Consider the following 19,118-nt stretch of genomic DNA (forward strand, 5'->3'; position numbering starts at 1 on the left):
CATGAGACTCCCACTGTCTCAGAAAAAAAAGAGAGACAGATTGAGTGAAAATGTAAGTTAGATGTGAGTCTGACATTTTGATGACAATTAAGGCTAATAAAGGCATAGGAGTGTATTTTTATTGTATCTGTAAAACATAACTACTTGTTTGGTTCAGCGGAGGCTGCTGAGGGGAAGACAGCTCCCGATAATGGCTGGAATGGAGTCAATGGAATGAAATCAAACACATCAAAGACATGGTTTCCATGTGGTTGGTACCCTTCCATCCTCCCCTCAGCAGCCTCCACTGGTGTGGTTATAGTCTCGCTGGGTTCTCACTGAGAGAGTTCAATGAGTTGAACTAGACTACCTTACCCTTTCCTAGGCTACCCTTCACAAATATCAGTGACTCCAACATGGCATAGAACCACAGCAACAAACTCTGTGACCTTCAGGGCCAAGGTCTGACCTCTCCATTTGAAGTGCAGGAGAGATTTGAAAAGCCTGCATTTCCCCATCAATGGCTGAGGGGACAGGATGGTGGCAATAACATCTGTTTGGCATTTCTCCAAAATTTTGTGTGGATAGATCCCCATTTCCTTGTCCTCTCTACTCAACAGCTGGGATGTGGAGGCCCTCTGTCCAGAGACACGCACCATGACTAGGAATGATACTATCAGTTTTTGATAGATGAAGCCCTATCGATGACAACATGTTCAATTAAATAATTGATCTAATGATAATGCAAACACTTGGACAGCTATTCTAAGCACTGAAACCATTGTCTGTATCTCACCTTCTCCTCTGTCTCCCTCTTTTGGACAACCCAACAACTGCACAGTGAATGTGTGAATTCCTGCACAAAACATATGTATTTGATAAAAAGTTTTTTAAAAACGTAAAAACCTAAGCTTAATGTATTGAAATAACTTGATCATGTTGGGGGAATATTACCTCACGGGGAGTTTTCCCCAACCCATTACATTATTATATGGATGTGGCTGTTTTTTTATTAGGTGCCTATCGCTTTAAGACGTCGGCATCTGGGGTGCAATCATTACGCAAAACAGTTGCAAACGTGAAACGAAAACTAGCGTTTCTATTGACAGATTCGGCTAGGTCCCGCCCTGTTTGATGAACCTATCCAATAGAAACGCTAGTTACTGTTGCACAATAAAACTTTTGCAACTATTTGGATAAATGATTACACCCCTGTAAAGTGACGTAGACACCCGGAAGTTCCCGTTGTTTTGCAATTATGTTTTCAATGAAAATATATATGCTAGTTGAGGTTGATATCTTCTATTGAATGATTTGATAATATATTAGCTAGGGTTGAGCGTGCTGCATGTTGACTGAAGAAAGGACATGACAGTTTGATTGGTCACGTACTCATTTTGAGGTAATATGTGTTTACATGGCAATAGACTAGTCATATTACTCGTAGCTAAGCAAGCCTCTGTATCACAGTTCAGCTATATAGCCTAGGCTTAATGACTGTAGCCCCTTAAATTAATGTCAAAATATACCTTGCAGTCCTTTGATACTAGCTAGTTGAACTTACTTGGAATTCTTCTTGATTTGCAGTGGGACATGTTTTCAAAGAGGACATAGGTGGGCTATGTCTGTCCTCAGCTATGACGCATCTGTGGAATTGTGAGCAAGCAGTTCGAAGGGGCAAGGATTGGAAGCCAATTATCAATATCTGTCAGCAATTGAAGCTGTAATGTGGATAACTTCCAAACAGTAATAGCTATGTTTAGTCACTATTGTGAAAACTTGTGGACAATGTTTTATCTATAATTTTAGACTTTTTCAAATCTACTTTTTAAATTACGTGTTAGCGATATTATCATCATAGTTATGGCTGCATTGAGTGCCAGAAGCTTCCTCTTAAACCTAAGGTACACCGTCCATAGAGTTGGAAGTTCTGTAAGAGTCCGACTCATACCTAGCACCAGAACATGTCTTGTCAAAAGAGGCCAGATTTTAACCCAGATGCCAAAAGTCACCCTGCTGTGCTGGGGAGCAGTGAATGCCACATCCTGTATGGCAAGATGCCAAGAGGCCTCCCTGGCACCCCAGACTACAGAGAGGAAGTCTGTAGCCAAAGTCCAGGTGCACAAGCTGGTGTTCTTCTTGCGCCTAAGCCTGCGCGCCCTGGTGTTACTCCTGAAGTTCGGCCCGCTCCTGTTGCTCTATCCTCTGACTGTCATCTCCTCTTACTGGGCCTCTCGCTGGCTGGATGCCCTGCTGTGGGTCACTGAGACCTCTGGTCCTACCTACATTAAGCTGGGCCAGTGGGCCAGCACACGCAGGGACATCTTCTCCCAGGACTTCTGTGAATGTTTTTCCAGGCTGCACGTGCGTGTGCGTCCCCACTGCTGGGCCCACACCAAGCAGTGTCTGCGCCGAGCATTCGGGGAGGGCTGGAGGAGGCTGTTTGTGTTTGAGAGCAGGGAGCCTGTAGGGTCAGGATGCGTGGCTCAGGTGTACCGGGGATGGGCCAGGGTGGACAGCGTGGAAGACACAGCCTTCCAGGCCCTGGTGGAGGAGATGGAGAGAGAGGATATGCTGGAGGCCTGGGAGATCCTGGGACTAAAGGGTGTCCTGGGGACTTTTAGGGGGCTGTGGAAGGGGAAAGAGGAGGACGAGGGCCATCATGAAACCAGGGAGAGGAGCTACACAGACGCCCCTAATGGGGACGGTACAGAGAAAGAGCATCTGATTCCTGTAGCTATTAAGGTGGGTATCAATCAACATGAGGGAAAGTATATTTTTTGACTGAGGAGCCTCCAGAATAAGCTGGTCTGTGGCTTATTGACAACTATCTCCTGTTAGAGAGACAAGGCAACCTCCAAAGTGTTCCAAGCAGAGGACTGTATTGACAGAATGGGAATGTACATGGATAACTGACAGCACAAGTAGAGCAACAAGGCTATAACCAAGGGAAGGACTGAATGGAAATCTACGCAGTGCATTCAGACTAGAGGTCGACCGATTAATCGGAATGGCCGATTTAATTAGGGCCGATTTTGTTTTCATAACAATCGGAAATCGGTCATTTAACGAACCTTCATTTAACAAAGTCAGTTAAGAACACATTCTTATTATTTTTTACACCTTTATTTAAACTTTATTTAACTAGGCAAGTCCATTAAGAACGCATTCTTATTTTCAATGACGGCCTAGGAACGGTGGGTTAACTGCCTTGTTCAGGGGCAGAACAAGATTTTTACCTTGTCAGCTCAGGGATTCAATCTTGCAACCTTACAGTTAACTAGTCCAACGCTCTAACCACCTGCCTCTCATTGCACTCCACTGTTACGTGAATGCAGTAAGCCAAGGTAAGTTGCTAGCTAGCATTAAACTTATCTTATAAAAAAACAATCAATCATAATTACTAGTTAACTACACATGGTTGATTATATTACTAGATATTATCTAGCGTGTCCTGCGTTGCATATAATCTGACAAAGCATACAAGTATCTGACTGAGCGGTGGTAGGCAGAAGCAGGCGCGTAAACATTCATTCAAACAGCACTTTTGTGCGTTTTGCCAGCAGCTCTTCGTTGTGCGTCAAGCATTGCGCTGTTTATGACTTCAAGCCTATCAACTCCCGAGATGAGGCTGGTGTAACCGAAGTGAAATGGCTAGCTAGTTAGCGCGCGCTAACTAGAGGGACGGAAGCTATACTGTTCCACTGGCAATACTAAAGTGCCTATAAGAACATCCAATAGTCAAAGGTTAATGAAATACAAATGGTATAGAGGGAAATAGTCCTATAATTCCTATAATAACTACAACCTAAAACGTCTTACCTGGGAATATTGAAGACTCATGTTAAAAGGAACCACCAGCTTTCACATATTCTCATGTTCTGAGCAAGGAACTGAAACGTTAGCTTTCTTACATGGCACATATTGCATTTTTACTTTCTTCTCCAACACTTTGTTTTTGCATTATTTAAACCAAATTGAACAAGTTTCATTATTTCACAGGATTTTATTGATGTATTATATTAAGTTAAAATAAGTGTTCATTCAGTATTGTTGTAATTGTCATTATTACAAACAACAACAAAAAAAGTCGGCCGATTAATCGGTATTGTCTTTTTTGGTCTTCCAATTTTCGGTATCGGCGTTGAAAAATCATAATCGGTTGACCTCTAATTCAGACCCCTTGACTTTTTCCACATTTCGTTACTTTACAGCCTTATTCTAAAATGGATTCCATTGTTTGTTTTTTTCCCATTTATCAGTCTCCACACAATACCCCATAATGACAAAGCAAAAATAGGTTTTTAGAAATGTTTGCAAATGTACTAAAAATGTGCATACGTATTCAGACACTTTACTCAGTACTTTGTTGAAGCACATTTGGCAGCGATTAAAGTCTTGAGTATGACGCTACAAGCTTGGCACAACTGTATTTGGGGAGTTTGTCCCATTGTTCTCCTCAAGCGCTGTCAGGTTGGATGGGGAGCATTGCTGTACAGCTATTTTCAGGTTTCTCCAGAGATGTTCGATTGGGTTTAAGTCTGAGCTCTGGCTGGGCCACTCAAGGACATTCAGAGACTTTTTCCGAAGCCACTCCTGTGTTGACTTGGCTGTGTGGTTAGGGTTGTTGTCCTGTTGGAAGGTGAACCTTCGCCCCAGTCTGAAGTCCTGAGCGCTCTTAAGGAGGTTTTCATCAAGGATCTCTCTGTACTTTGCTCCGTTCACCTTTCCCTCGATCCTGACAAGTCTCCCAGTCGCTGCTGCTGAAAAATATCCACATAGCATGATGCTGCCACCACCATGCTTCACCGTAGGGATGGTGCCAGGTTACCTCCAGACATGACGCTTGATATTCAGGCCAAAGATTTCAATCTTGGTTTCATCAGATGAGAGAATCTTGTTTCTCATGGTCTGAAAGTCCTTCAGTTGCCTTTTGGCAAACTCTAAGCGGGCTGTCATGTGCTTCCTTCTGGCCACTCCACCATAAAAGCCTGATTGGTGGAGTGTTGCAGAGAATGTTGTTATTCTGGAAGGTTGTCCCATCTCCACAGAGGAACTCTGGAGCTCTGTTAGTGACCATCAGGTTCTTGGTCACCTCCATGACCAAGGCCCTTCTGCCCGATTGCTCAGTTTGGCCGGCGGACACCTCTAGGAAGAGTCTTGGTGGTTCCAAACATCTTCCATTTAAGAATGATTGAGACCACTGTGTTCTTGGGGACCTTCAATGCTGCAGGCATTTTTTGGTACCCCCAGATCTGTGCCTTGACACAATCCTGTCTCGGAGCTCTACAGACAATTCATTCGACCTCATGGCTTGGTTTTTGCTCCGACATGTGCTGTGAACTATAGACTGGTGTGTGCCTTTCCAAATCATGTCCAATCAATTGAATTTACCACAGGTGGATTCCAATCAAGTTATAGAAACATCTCAATGATGATCAATGGAAACAGGACGCACCGGAGCTCCATTTTGAGTCTCATAGCAAAGGGTCTGAATACTTTTATAAATAAGGTATTTCTGTGTTCATTTTTTATACATGTGCAAAAATTCTAAAAACCTGTTTTCGCTTTGTCATTATGGGGTATTGTGTGTAGATTGAGGAAAAAATACATGTAATCAATTTTAGAATAAGGCTGTAATTTCACGATGTGGAAAAATTCAAGGGGTCTGCTTTCCGAATGCACTGTATGCTCCTTGCACATATTACAATACAGCTATACATAAAGGCAGCATACAACAATTGTGTTGAGGAGAGACTGACTGCATCACTTTAAAAAAAATGTACGCACTTTTTCTCCCCAATTTTGTGATATTCATTTGCAATCTAATTCCGATCTTGTCTCATCGCTGCAACTCCTCAATGGGCTCGGGAGAGGTGAAGGTCGAGTCATGTGTCCTCCGAAACATGATCCGCCAAACCGCGCTTCTTAACACCCGCCCGCTTTACCCGGAAGCCAGCTGCACCAATGTGTCGGTGGAAACACTGTTCAACTGACGACCGAAGTCAGCCTGCAGGCGCCCGGCCCACCACAAGGAGTTGCTAGGAGCACGATGAGCCAAGTAAAGCACCCCCGGCCAAATCCTCCCCTAACCCGAATGACGCTGGGCCAATTGTGCCTGGGATCGAAGCCTTGTCTGTAATGACCCCTCAAGATCACTTCATTTTTTAAACCAGGTTTGCTGTTCATTTGAGCAATATGAGAAGGTAGGGAGTTTCATGCAATAATGGCTCTATATAATACTGTACACTTTCTTGAATTTGTTCTGGATTTGGGGACTGTGAAAAGACCCCTGGTGGCATGTCTGGTTGGTGTGTGTGTCAGAGCTGTGTGTAAGTTGACTATGCAAACAATTTGAAATTTGCAACACGTTTCTTAACAAAACGGATAAAGCAACACCTCATGGCACAATGCCACTCTCCCCTATTTGACCAAGATAGTTTGTGTGTATGTAGGTTACTTGTGCCATTGTTTCTGTAGTTAGAAACAGAAAAGATTAGCATTCCTGAAACAATATTTTGTTGAAATATCATTGGATCTAATTGATTGCACCTAAATTGGCTATTTTAATTTATTGGATTAATATAATCGGCAAATATAGTACCTAACATCCAATTTGGACAATATTGTTCCTAACAATGAGTAATAAATTAAGAATCCAATGACATGGTCAAATGCCACCCACAGACACCCAACCCCAACCACCAGTATACCGTATCAGTTATCTATGTCTGACAAGTAGTATACAGTTTAGAGGTCGACCAATTTATGATTTTTCAATACCGATACCGATAATTGGAGGCCCAAAAAAAGCAGATACCGATTAATCGGACAATTTTCTTTCAAATGTATTTGTAATAATGACAATTACAACAATACTGAATGAACACTTATTTTAACTTAATAAATAAAATCAATCAATAAAATCAATTTAACCTCAAATAATGAAACATGTTCAATTGGGTTTAATTAATGCAAAAACAAAGTGTTGGAGAAGAAAGTAAAAGTGCAATATGTGCCATATAAGAAAGCTAACGTTTAAGTTCCTTGCTCAGAACATGAGAACATATGAAAGCTGGTGGTTCCTTTTAACAGAAGTCTTCAATATTCCCAGGTAAGAAATTTAGTAGTTATTATAGGAATTATAGGACTATTTCTCTCTATACCATTTGTATTTCATTAACCTTTGACTATTGGATGTTCTTATAGGCACTTTAGTATTGCCAGTGTAACAGTATAGCTTCCATCCCTCTCCTCGCCCCTACCTGGGCTCGAACCAGGAACACATCGACAACAACCACACTCGAAGCAGCATTACCCTTGTAGAGCAAGGGGAACAACCACTCCAAGTCTCAGAGCGAGTGACGTTTGAAACGCTATTAGCTCGCACCCCGCTAACTAGCTAGCTATTTCACATCGGTTACACCAGCCTCATCTCGGGAGTTGATGGGATTGAAGTCATAAACAGCGCAATGCTTTAAGCACAGCGAAACGTATGAAAGTGCTGTTTGAATGAATGCTTACGAGCCTGCTGCTGCCTACCACTGCTCAGTCAGACTGCTCTATCAAATCATAGACTTAATTATAACATAATAAAACATAGTAATACGAGTCGTAGGTTATTAATATGGTCGAATCCAGAAACTATCATCTCGAAAACAAGACGTTTATTCTTTCATTGAATTACGGAACCCGTATTTTATCTAACGGGTGGCATCCATAAGTCTAAATATTCCTGTTACATTGCACACCCTTCAATGTTATGTCATAATTATGTAAACTTCTGGCAAATTAGGTGGCCCAAAATGTTGCATATACACGGACTCTGCGTGCAATGAACGCAAGCGAAGTGACACAATTTCAACTGATTAATATTGCCTGCTAACCTGGATTTCTTTTAGCTAAATATGCAGGTTTAGAAATATATACTTCATATATACTTCTGTGTATTGATTTTAAGAAAGGCATTGATGTTTATGGTTAGGTACACGTTGGAGCAACGATACGCACCACATTGTTTATATGCAACGGAGGACACGCTAGATAAACGAGTAATATCATCAACATGTGTAGTTAACTAGTGAGTATTATTATTTTTTATTTTACCTTTATTTAACCAGGTAGGCTAGTTGAGAACAAGTTCTCATTTGCGACCTGGCCAAGATAAAGCATAGCAGTGTCAGCAGACAACACAGAGTTACACATGGAGTAAACAATTAACAAGTCAATAACACAGTAGAAAAAAAGAGAGTCTATATACATTGTGTGCAAAAGGCATGAGAAGGTAGGCGGATAATTACAATTTTGCAGATTAACACTGGAGTGATAAATGATCAGATGGTCATGTACAGGTAGAGATATTGGTGTGCAAAAGAGCAGAAAAGTAAATAAATATAAACAGTATGGGGATGATGTAGGTAAAATTGGGTGGGCTATTTACCGATAGACTATGTACAGCTGCAGCGATCGGTTAGCTGCTCAGATAGGGTAGGTAAAATTGGTTGGGCTATTTACCGATAGACTATGTACAGCTGCAGCGATCGGTTAGCTGCTCAGATAGCAGATGTTTGTTGTTGGTGAGGGAGATAAAAGTCTCCAACTTCAGCGATTTTTGCAATTCGTTCCAGTCACAGGCAGCAGAGAACTGGAAGGAAAGGCGGCCAAATGAGGTGTTGGCTTTAGGGATGATCAGTGAGATACACCTGCTGGAGCGCGTGCTACGGGTGGGTGTTGCCATCGTGACCAGTGAACTGAGATAAGGCGGAGCTTTACCTAGCATGGACTTGTAGATGACCTGGAGCCAGTGGGTCTGGCGACGAATATGTAGCGAGGGCCAGCCGACTAGAGCATACAGGTCGCAGTGGTGGGTGGTATAAGGTGCTTTAGTAACAAAACGGATGGCACTGTGATAAACTGCATCCAGTTTGCTGAGTAGAGTATTGGAAGCTATTTTGTAGATGACATCGCCGAAGTCGAGGATCGGTAGGATAGTCAGTTTTACTAAGGTAAGTTTTGCGGCGTGAGTGAAGGAGGCTTTGTTGTGGAATAGAAAGCCGATTCTAGATTTGATTTTAGATTGGAGATGTTTGATATGAGTCTGGAAGGAGAGTTTACAGTCTAGCCAGACACCTAGGTACTTATAGATGTCCACATATTCTAGGTCGGAACCATCCAGGGTGGTGATGCTAGTCGGGCGTGCGGGTGCAGGCAGCGAACGGTTGAAAAGCATGCATTTGGTTTTACTAGCGTTTAAGAGCAGTTGGAGGCCACGGAAGGAGTGTTGTATGGCATTGAAGCTCGTTTGGAGGTTAGATAGCACAGTGTCTAAGGACGGGCCGGAAGTATACAGAATGGTGTCGTCTGCGTAGAGGTGGATCAGGGAATGATTGATAGATTTTTATAAATTAAGTTTAATGCTAGCTAGCAACTTACCTTGGCTTCTACTGCATTCGCGTAACAGGCAGGCAGGCTCCTCATGGAGTGCAATGAAATCAGGTGGTTAGAGCGTTGAACTAGTTAACTGTAAGGTTGCAAGATTGAATCCCCCGAGCTGACGAGGTAAAAATCTGTTGTTGTGCCCCTGAACAAGGCAGTTAACCCACCGTTCCTAGGCCGTCATTGACACTAAGAATGTGTTCTTAACTGACTTGCCTAGTTAAATAATGGTGTAAAAAAAATAAAAATGGCCAAATTGGTGTCCAAAAATACAGATTTCCGATTGTTATGAAAACTTGAAATTGGCCCTAATTAATCGGCCATTAAGATTAATCGGTCAACCTCTAATACAGTTGAAGTCGGAAGTTTACATACACCTTAGCCAAATACATTTAAATCAGTTTTTCACAATTCCTGACATTTAATCCTTGTAAGAATTCCCTTAGGTCAGTTAGGATCACCACTTTATTTTAAGAATGTGAAATGTAGGAATAATAGTAGAGAATAATATATTTCAGCTTTTATTTCTTTAATCACATTCCCAGTGGGTCAGAAGTTTACATACACTCAATTAGTATTTGGTAGCATTGCCTTTAAATTGTTTAACTTGGGTCAAACATTTCGGGTAGCCTTCCACAAGCTTCCCACAATAAGTTGGGTGAGTTTTGGCACATTCCTCCTGACAGAGCTGGTGTAACTGAGTCAGGTTTGTGGGCCTCCTTGCTCGCACACGCTTTTTCAGTTCTGCCCACAAATGTTCTATAGGATTGATGTCAGGGCTTGGTGATGGCCACTCCAATACCTTGACTTTGTTGTCCTTTAGCCATTTTGCAACAACTTTGGAAGTCTGCTTGGGGTCATTGTCCATTTGGAAGATTCCATTTGCGACCAAGCTTTAACTTCCTGACTGATGTCTTTAGATGTTGCTTCAATGTATCCACATAATCTTCCTGCCTCATGATGCCATCTATTTTGTGAAGTGCATCAGTCCCTCCTACAGCAAAGCACCCCCACAACATGATGCTGCCACCCCGTGTTTTACGGTTGGAATGTTGTTCTTCAGCTTGCAAGCCTCCCCCTTTTTCCTCCAAACATAATGATGGTCATTATGACCAAACAATATTTTTTTTGTTTCATCAGACCAGAGGACATTTCTCCAAAAAGTACGATCTTTGTCCCCATGTGCAGTTGCAAACCGTAGTTTGGCTTTTTTAATGGCGGTTTTGGAGCAGTGGCTTCTTCCTTGCTGAGCGGCCTTTCAGCTTATTTTGAAATATGACTCGTTTTACTGTGGATATAGATACTTTTGTACCGGTTTCCTCCAGCATCTTCACAAGGTCCTTTGCTGTTGTTCTGGAATTGATTTGCACTTTTCGCACTAAAGTACGTTCATCTCTAGGAGACAAAACGCTTCTCCTTCCTGAGCGGTATGACAGCTGCGTGGTCCCATGGTGTTTATACTTGCGTACTATTGTTTGTACAGATTTGGAAATTGCTCCCAAGGATGAACCAGACTTGTGGAGGTCTACATTTTTTTCCCTGAGGTCTTGGCTGACTTCTTTTGATTTTCCCTTGATGTCAAGCAATTGCTTTCATGGAGGACTGTCTTGACTTCAGGATGACCACACAATTTATTTTCATCATGAGCAAAAGCTATTGGTTTTCTACCTAAACCTGCAAATGGTTAATTGAACAGGGAAAAAAACAACACTTGATTCACAGGGAATACATTACATAGGATGAAAAAGCAATACCCATATTACTTGTCAGATATAGAGAACTGATACTGTATGGCTTTTGACCATTTTATTGGATTCCTCACGTCTTACTCAGGTAGGAAAAATGTTGGTTCAAATCAGATTTTGGGTACTATATTTGAATATTATGTGAATCCAAATAATTTTAAAAGGGCCAATTTGGATGCAATCAATTAGCTTAATTTCTCAGAGATCAAATTACATCTGAACAAAATAATGTTTCAGGAATGCTAATCTTATCTGTTTCTAACTACAGAAACAATTTCAGCACAATCTGAGATTGGGGGGGGGGGGGGTGTTTTTGAATTGACATGGAAGGACTCTAGGGCCAGAGGTGTGAAGGGCCAGTTTACTACCCATAACCTAGGCTCTAGAGGGGAAGGGGAGCCTACTGCAGGAGTTTGAAAGTTAGAGTTTGTGTCCCTGAGAGAGGGTGTGCTAAAAGTCACAGGCAGGGAATTCGTTAAATGTTTTGAGGTGCCAATAACTGCATATCTGTACTCAAATTGAATTATTATATATGGGACATGATTTTGTTAGAAAACAACATGCAATAAATGCCCTCCTCTTTCTTAATCTCCTCCTCTTCTCTCTGTCCAGGTGCTTCATCCAGGGATCAGGAGACAGGTAGAGATTGACATGCTACTGATGAGGGCAGGCAGCTGGCTCATCAACTGTCTGCCTGGATTCAAATGGCTCAGCCTGCCTGAGATAGTGGAGGAGTTTGAGGTGCTCATGACCAAACAGGTAGACAACTCCAGTACACACACACTTTGAGTTCCAATTGAATAGCTGTAGATTTGAACAATTTCAAGTGCAGTTTTTAGGGATATTAGGGATGTTTTGGGATGTTTTATTGCAGATTGACCTGCGGTTTGAAGCCAATAACATCGAAAAATTCCGGGAGAATTTCAAGGATGTTGATTTTGTCAAGTTCCCAACTCCTCTTCGACCATTTGTCACCAGGTCAATTTTAGTGGAAACCTTTGAGGTGAGTTGAGACGGCACCTTCACCACAATGCCAAATATGAATAGAAGAAAGTAATGACACAACACCAGTAAAAAAATCTATGGGAGAGGTCGAATAATAGTGATGCGCAGTTCAAACTATTCGTTCTTTTTGAACTTTTTGAGTCGAGTCACGTTTTGGCCTGCTTGCCACAATGAGTCCTACAGCAGGATTAATACAAGCTCCTCCGGCTCAGCGGCTCCAGACGACGTGCTCTGACCAACAACTGTCTATCATATGTGCAAAAATAGATCATGCTGCAGGCATCATAGAGAATGCAGACATGCTTACAACTGATTGTTGATCACATGGTGCTAGAATGAATACAATCGATTGATTATGGATTGTTATGATGGGCACAGCGTTGTAGAAGCAAAACATACACAGTCTCTGCTCAATGAACTTGAACTCGAGAACTAATTGTTTGGGGGGCTGCTGCAGTTCGCCAAGCGATATTGTGCTTATCACCCTCACGACAGTCAAGCAATTGCATTCCGTCATGAGTCATTCACACTCTAGTCAAGTTGCGGCCGCAACTGGACCTTGTTTCAAAGGAACCAATAAATCATTTTATTTGTATGTCTAGCAGGCACAAATGGCAGTTGATTAAAGCACACTTTTACAAGTCTCAGTCACAAATGTCAGCGGCAATATGCCCCCTATGGTGAACGAGTATTCTGTGTTAAGTTTTCAGTTCATCGTCTGCCAGTAGTGGGTCCTGTTTGCTCTGGGCATTACTGAATCAAATGAATGATATTAGTCGAAAGAGACAACTTAACCATCGCTATTGAATAAGTAACGTGTTTAGTGTTTCAGGAGAGTGAGCCCATCTCCAACTACCTGAGACCGGAGGTCCCTCTAAAGGTGAAACAGAGAATTGCCAGGATGGGAGTAGAGACACTTCTCAAGATGGTGAGGGCCTAAGCATGTCCCTCATTGTGACATTTGCAACTGGAAATACATATTTGAAACCCTTCATATACCTTCTTCTTTCTTAACATTGAATCAAGCTTACCAGCTCCATATCCTCCTATGTGTGTTTGTATAGGTGTTTGTGGATAACTTTGTGCATGCGGACCTGCACCCGGGTAACATCCTGCTCCAATGTAGCGGGGGTGGAGGGGACAACGACCCCCAGGAAAGGGTCACCCTGACGGACCTGTGCGACACAGTGGTGGTGAGCATGAGGCCGGCCCCGGCCCCTCTGCAGCTGGTGCTTCTGGACGCTGGCATCGTGGCACAGCTCAACGACAGAGACCGTAGGAACTTCAGAGCCGTGTTCACCGCCGTGGTGCTACGACAGGTGAGAGAGATGCACGCATCACACACAAACATGAATTTAGAACTTGCCCTAGAAGCTCCAGAGTAGGCCAAAGAGGGTTTATGAGGCTTCTCACTTGCCTTGAACATTGGGATGGGGTATCCAATGATGTCATGAGCTTCTAACATCCATAGCTGTTATGTTTAGGGGGAACAAGTGGCAGAGCTGATCCTGAACCATGCCAGGACCAATGAGTGCCAGGATGTGCCACGGTTCAAGAAGGAGATGGCAGAGCTGGTGGACCATGCCCTCAGCAACACTCTCTCACTGGGGAAGGTCCAAGTAACTGATTTGCTATCCAGAGTCTTTGGATTGCTCATCACCCACAAGGTAAATAAAACCAGTCCTGGAGTGAGAGAGTCTAGTTTCAAAACCACCAACCTTTTCTGTAATATCAATAGTCATGGCTAGACATCTCACATTGACTTAATTTACTGAATGTACAGTATATGAGTCTATTACCAAGACTCCTGTTGACCTTGTGGTTTGTTTGCCCCTCAATCAGGTGAAGTTGGAGAGTAACTTTGCGTCCATTGTGTTTGCCATCATGGTGCTGGAGGGGCTGGGGAGGTCTCTGGACCCGAACCTGGACATACTGGAGCTGGCCAAGCCTCTGCTGCTCAAGAACGCTGCCTCCCTCCTCTGACCCTGACTCCTCTCACCCGCATACCACCACATCTGAGCAACACAGAAATAGGCAGTGTTTGAGAGCATCACCGACTGAGCAGGCTGACATACAGTAGGGCAAAAAAGTATTTAGTCAGCCACCAATTGTGCAAGTTCTCCCACTTAAAAGATGAGAGAGGCCTGTAGAGGCCTTTTCATCATAGGTACGCTTCAACTATGACAGACAAAATGAGAAAAAAAAAATCCAGAAAATCACATTGTAGGACTTTTAACTTTTAACTTTTTCCTGTGGTTGTTAGGGCCCAGTATTTCTTGGTCACACGGTCTGTAAAAAAATGTTGGCCCTCTGCATGTTTACATTAGTGACTGACTGAATATACCTTGTAGTGTGTACTTTTTACCTGTGAAATGTGAATAATTGGTTGATTAAAGTATCCAAAAATCTCAATAACTACCCATGTAAACGGTTCCTTACCTTACCCATAGTCAGATTAACTGTCATCATTTATACTTAAATGCCCATGTGATTTCCGTGTTTAAAAAAGAGAATGTTGTGCTTACACTATTTGTCAGCACTACAGACTATTTTTCCATTTAATAAAATAGAAGTGAGTTAACATATCTGAATTAGTGACAATCCTTAGTATATCGTTTTATACCATTCTAGCAATCTCAGGGTATTGTTAGGACAAAGTAATGTGTTTAGAATCATGTCTGATGGCTAGCGAAAATCTTCCTTTTAGTATGTATTAGAATATACCAAGGTGTGTCAAGTCAACTGACCTCCCCATTCTCTATGATAACACTACATTGCCATTTTATAAGTATTTTTTACACTCGCTAGTGAAATATATTTTATATGGTTAGATCATTAAATAATGCATCAAAAACTTTGCCTTTCTCTCTTTTCATTGTCTTGATAACTACTTTTTAAATTAGTTAGGATATTACTAGCATTTATAAAAACTGCTCTAAACTGTCAAAGACCACAAGCCAGAGGACTCCATTAATTTACAATTTTATTAAATCTGTCAATGAAAAACACAGACAAGAGACACAATTCTGTCAGGAAGAACAGTCAGCATGGCTGAAAGAGTGCGATCAGGAGCTTTTGGTGACAAAAAAAAAATCCTAATTGAAAAAAATGTTCTTCACTGTCACGAGTCCAAACAGAGCAGCGTTGTCCATATAGTAGGGGAGGAAGAGGTAACAACTGAGTAGAAAATAACTCATCAGAATAATAGTGACAGTAATAATAATGACAAAATAAATGAAAAACATCTCTAAACAAACCAACACAATCACCTCAATAGGACGAGAATCGGTCACTGTCACAACAGAGAAATTTGCTTCTTTATTTCCTTTTTTTTTTACATTAAATTAAATAGTTTAAAAAATATCTCACCCTTTACATACTCATTTTAATTTTATTGCGAAAAATAGGCAACTGGACTCTTAATTGTGATGAGCGTGAGAGAGCAGTGGAGTGGAACGTTTGGAGCATTGGAACTGAGAGATGCTGCACTGCATCAATGCAGTACCCTCATCAGCCACAATGTGGCACAGTTTCACATTCCACTTAGTGGCCTCCAGAGTGGTTTAGTCTCTCGCCACTGTCTGCTCTGGGGGTGCAGGCCAGTGTCCGTGACAGCCTCTTTTAGGAATGATGCGTGCATTTGTTTCAAATCTGTCGGTCGATCGTCTCTCCGGAGCCGGATCTTAGAGTTATGTACAAAGGTAATTCCCGTGTGGCTCAGTTGGTAGAGCATGGTGCTTGCAACGCCAGGGTTGTGGGTTTGATTCCCACAGGGGACCAGTACGAAAAAGTAAAATGTATGCACTCACTACTGTAAGTCGCTCTTACTAAATGACTAAAAGGTAAAATGTAAAGGTAAATCCCTGAACGACATCCTACAAAGACAAGTGCAACCTCCATTTGACGAACCCCTTCTGGAGAAGCTCAGGATCAAAGATGGAGAGTTTCGTCTGTAGGTAATAAGGGGGATAATCAGATCTGGTAAAGCTGCCACGCCACAGGGACTCAAGGATTGTTCTTGTTTTTGGGATACAGAGGAAGAGAGGAATGGTGTGACTGGATCAGGAATGTCAAAGGTTAAAGGGAGGAACGATTTGAAAAAGTGAACATGAGGTGCCTCGTGTGAGGAACTTCGCTATCCTCACACGAGGCACCAAAAAGGTTAGCGCAAGTGGCACCTTTACCTTCAAAATAAAAGGAGGACAGGAGAAGAAAACAAAAACATAGATAAAAAATAAATGAACCAATGAAACGCACAACTAAGTAACACCTGTCCATCATCATCATCCCGTCCTGTCAATCAATCAGCCTCTCCATGCATTTAACTCTTACAGAAGAAGCAGTCCGGTTCATCGATCATCAGTCTTTTAGGATCTTTGTTTGTTCCGTGCCCTGTTTGTCTGTCTGTGTGGCAGCGTTTCAGTTCTGGAGACCCCTGGTGGGCTGGCTGCCCTCCGTGTCTCTGCAGTGGCTGGGACTGGCATGCAGCTCAGTGTTGGTGGCTGGGTAGGGAGGGGGCTGTATGGGGCAGGGGACTGGAGCTTTGGGTGGGGGGGGGGGGCTGTAAACAGTTCAGTGACACTGTTTCAGTCCTGGGCATGGAGGGGGGAGCAGGGGCCTGAGGTACCCCTACAGAGAGGGGGAGTGGGGCAGGGGCTGGAGAGAGAGGAGAGGAGAGGAAGAGTAGGGTAAAAGGGCAACTCCTAATCTGAAAGTGTTGTTGCTTCTCCTTTGTAGGAGAGAGACATTCACACACACCTACAGACTGGGCAGTGTAGACACACACTAATAACAAACACTCACATATATACACAAGCACACATATACACACTTCTGCCTCAGCAGGTTTGGGCTGTGCTGCTGTAAGGTCAGGCAGATGGAGCAATCACACAGTCAGCATTCTGACAGAGGTTCTTATTGACTTCTAATGGGAAACCCATTATGCTCCGGATAAGACAGGAGAAGACTGGACAGGAGAAAACTGGCCGAGATATTGCAGAGAACCCATTCATATGGGTAGCTTAGTCTCTGTTTAGACCATGGCTGCTCATGTTGTGTAGGGATCTCTGTCCTGCCTGTTTAGAACTGTGGGAGTTTGACTCCATCCAACTCCCTTCCTGGGGCCCTCTATTCTTCCTGTGAGGGGTTGTATGGGACCTATGGGGAGGACAGCAGAAGGAGCAGCCTCTCTCTGTCTGGTCTTTGACAGCTTTGTGGTTTCTGCTGAGGCTCTGTGGGCATCTGTGTTGTATGTGTGTATGCCTATGTGTATGTGTGTGGCGTGCTCAGGACAAGGCAGGGAGGGCCCGAGAAACGGGAACCCCGTGTACCCCCCCCTCCCTCCCTCTCTCTCCAGCCTCGAGTGCCTGGCTTTGAGCAGGTTGTGGAGGCTGCCGCTAGTGGGGGGGGGGGGGCTGGTGTCGCTACGAGTTGAGCCAGGGGTGGCTGAGGCAGTCCCCGGCTGACGCCCTCTTCTCTGGGACCATCTCCAGCATGGGCAGCAGGAAGTGGGTGAAGTGGCCGGCGTCCTCTGGTGCCCAGCCGTACTTCTCCACCAACACATCAAACAGAGACCAGGGCTTCAACTTGGTGATGTGCCTCAGTTCACCTACAGCGGGAAGTAGAGAGAGAGGGATGGGGGGAGGGAGTGAGAGAAAGACCGAGAGAGAGACAGAAATGAAGAGTAATAAGTTACAGTGCGATGCTATTTAAAGACTTACAATGAGAAAGAGAGTGAGTGTGCAGTACAAAGAGAGAGAATAAAAAAAGAAGAGACAGTAGAACTCGGGCCGCATCTCAATACTCCGTAGTGGCATCCTTTCTATGTGTCTTTGCTTTCATCAACACTGAATGGGTGGAAGCAAGGCTTCCCCATATTGCTTTCACTGACCTTATTATTTATAATTATTTACAGTGTAGATGAAGGAAAGGAAACAATATTCTGACTATTGAGAGACAGCCCAAGAAAGGCAGATCAAGAGCCTGGAGCAGTGTCTGACTGGGAGTCAGTCAGAACACATGAACACCATAGAGAGATAAAAGGAGTGAATTAAGACATAATTTAGAGCCGACAAGACCTTTGAGGGAGAGAGAGCATCAATCAGAATATTAGAGCCCCATGAGAGAAGCAGGGTAGAAGCAGGGTAGCATGCTGTTTCTACCAGCCAGGTCACCCGTGATACAAGTCAGTATTCAACGTCCATCCATGTCTGAGGACATTGGGAGATGTGGAAGCCAGCCACTAGGGGCAACGGTGAGCACTGTTACCTTCAAGTAGGGTTCAGTTTTGCTACTGCGTTGTGGACGAAGTGGTGCCAAAGGTTGCATGTTCGAATCCATCCAGTTGTTTTTTTATTTTTGTTTTAAGCCTATCTCAAACCTTAACGCTTACCTTAACCATTCAGAGTTAATGCCTAACCTTAAAAATTCAGAGTTAATGCCTAAACTTAACCTTAAACACTTGAATTTTGACGTTTGGAACAACTTCGAATGTTTGACATTTGAGAAACATGGATGAACGTTTAATTTTGACGTGAGACTGTGAGAGCTAGATGGTTTCTACAGACACACCACTTACCAGGAGCAGAGACCGGCAGAGAGAGAGACAGGTGTAACACACAGACTGGCAGACAGGCCGTAGACTCAGGGAGGATAGTACTCAGAACTCAGTCAAGTGGCTGGGAATATGACTATTGTATTACTGGTGTAACTAGCTAGATAACTAGATAACTAAATCTAAATCTTGAGAACTCAACTTAAACTACACTCTTACAAAAAAAGTGCCATCTAGAACCTAAAAGGGTTCTTTGACTGTCCCCATAGGAGAATCCTTTTTGGTTCCAAGTAGAACCCTTTTGGGTTCCATGTAGAACCCTTTCCACACAGGGTTCTACATGGAACCCGAAGGGGTTCTCCTTGGAAACAAAAAGGGTTCTACCTGGAAACAAAAAGGTT

General features: G+C 43.1%; 2 protein-coding genes and 1 non-coding gene across 5 annotated transcripts in view; 2 read left to right on the forward strand and 1 right to left on the reverse strand.

Annotated features, from left to right (window-relative positions):
* Positions 1 to 1,208: 1,208 nt before the first annotated feature.
* adck2 (aarF domain containing kinase 2) lies at positions 1,209 to 15,007 on the forward strand. Its single transcript, XM_021598937.2, has 8 exons — positions 1,209 to 1,381; positions 1,567 to 2,724; positions 11,772 to 11,918; positions 12,034 to 12,162; positions 12,997 to 13,092; positions 13,229 to 13,483; positions 13,649 to 13,831; positions 14,007 to 15,007. The coding sequence occupies exons 2-8, from the start codon at positions 1,843 to 1,845 to the stop codon at positions 14,145 to 14,147; spliced, it is 1,833 nt and encodes a 610-aa protein (XP_021454612.2). The 5' UTR covers positions 1,209 to 1,381; positions 1,567 to 1,842; the 3' UTR covers positions 14,148 to 15,007.
* Positions 15,008 to 15,129: 122 nt separating this feature from the next.
* srpk2 (SRSF protein kinase 2) overlaps positions 15,130 to 19,118 on the reverse strand; it is a 103,009-nt gene continuing 99,020 nt past the window's right edge. For all 3 annotated transcript variants that reach the window (XM_036969498.1, XM_036969497.1, XM_036969499.1), the window contains one exon: positions 15,130 to 17,772. In XM_036969498.1, coding sequence (XP_036825393.1) covers positions 17,588 to 17,772 — 185 coding nt within the window. In that variant the 3' untranslated portion in view covers positions 15,130 to 17,587. The remainder of the gene's footprint in view (positions 17,773 to 19,118) is intronic.
* On the forward strand, positions 15,875 to 15,944 carry trnaa-ugc. The gene has a single exon. It is a non-coding gene; the product is annotated as a tRNA-Ala (tRNA).

Source organism: Oncorhynchus mykiss, chromosome 30 (genome assembly GCF_013265735.2).
Source record: "Oncorhynchus mykiss isolate Arlee chromosome 30, USDA_OmykA_1.1, whole genome shotgun sequence".
Lineage (NCBI taxonomy): Eukaryota > Metazoa > Chordata > Actinopteri > Salmoniformes > Salmonidae > Oncorhynchus > Oncorhynchus mykiss.

Excerpts from the sequence above, each read along its gene's own strand:
- adck2 (XM_021598937.2), top strand. The coding sequence starts at position 1,843 with ATGGCTGCATTGAGTGCCAGAAGCTTCCTCTTAAACCTAAGGTACACC. Across the intron at positions 11,919-12,033 it reads AGGTGCTCATGACCAAACAG|ATTGACCTGCGGTTTGAAGC; the intron begins GTAGACAACTCC and ends GTTTTATTGCAG. Across the intron at positions 12,163-12,996 it reads TTTTAGTGGAAACCTTTGAG|GAGAGTGAGCCCATCTCCAA; the intron begins GTGAGTTGAGAC and ends TTAGTGTTTCAG.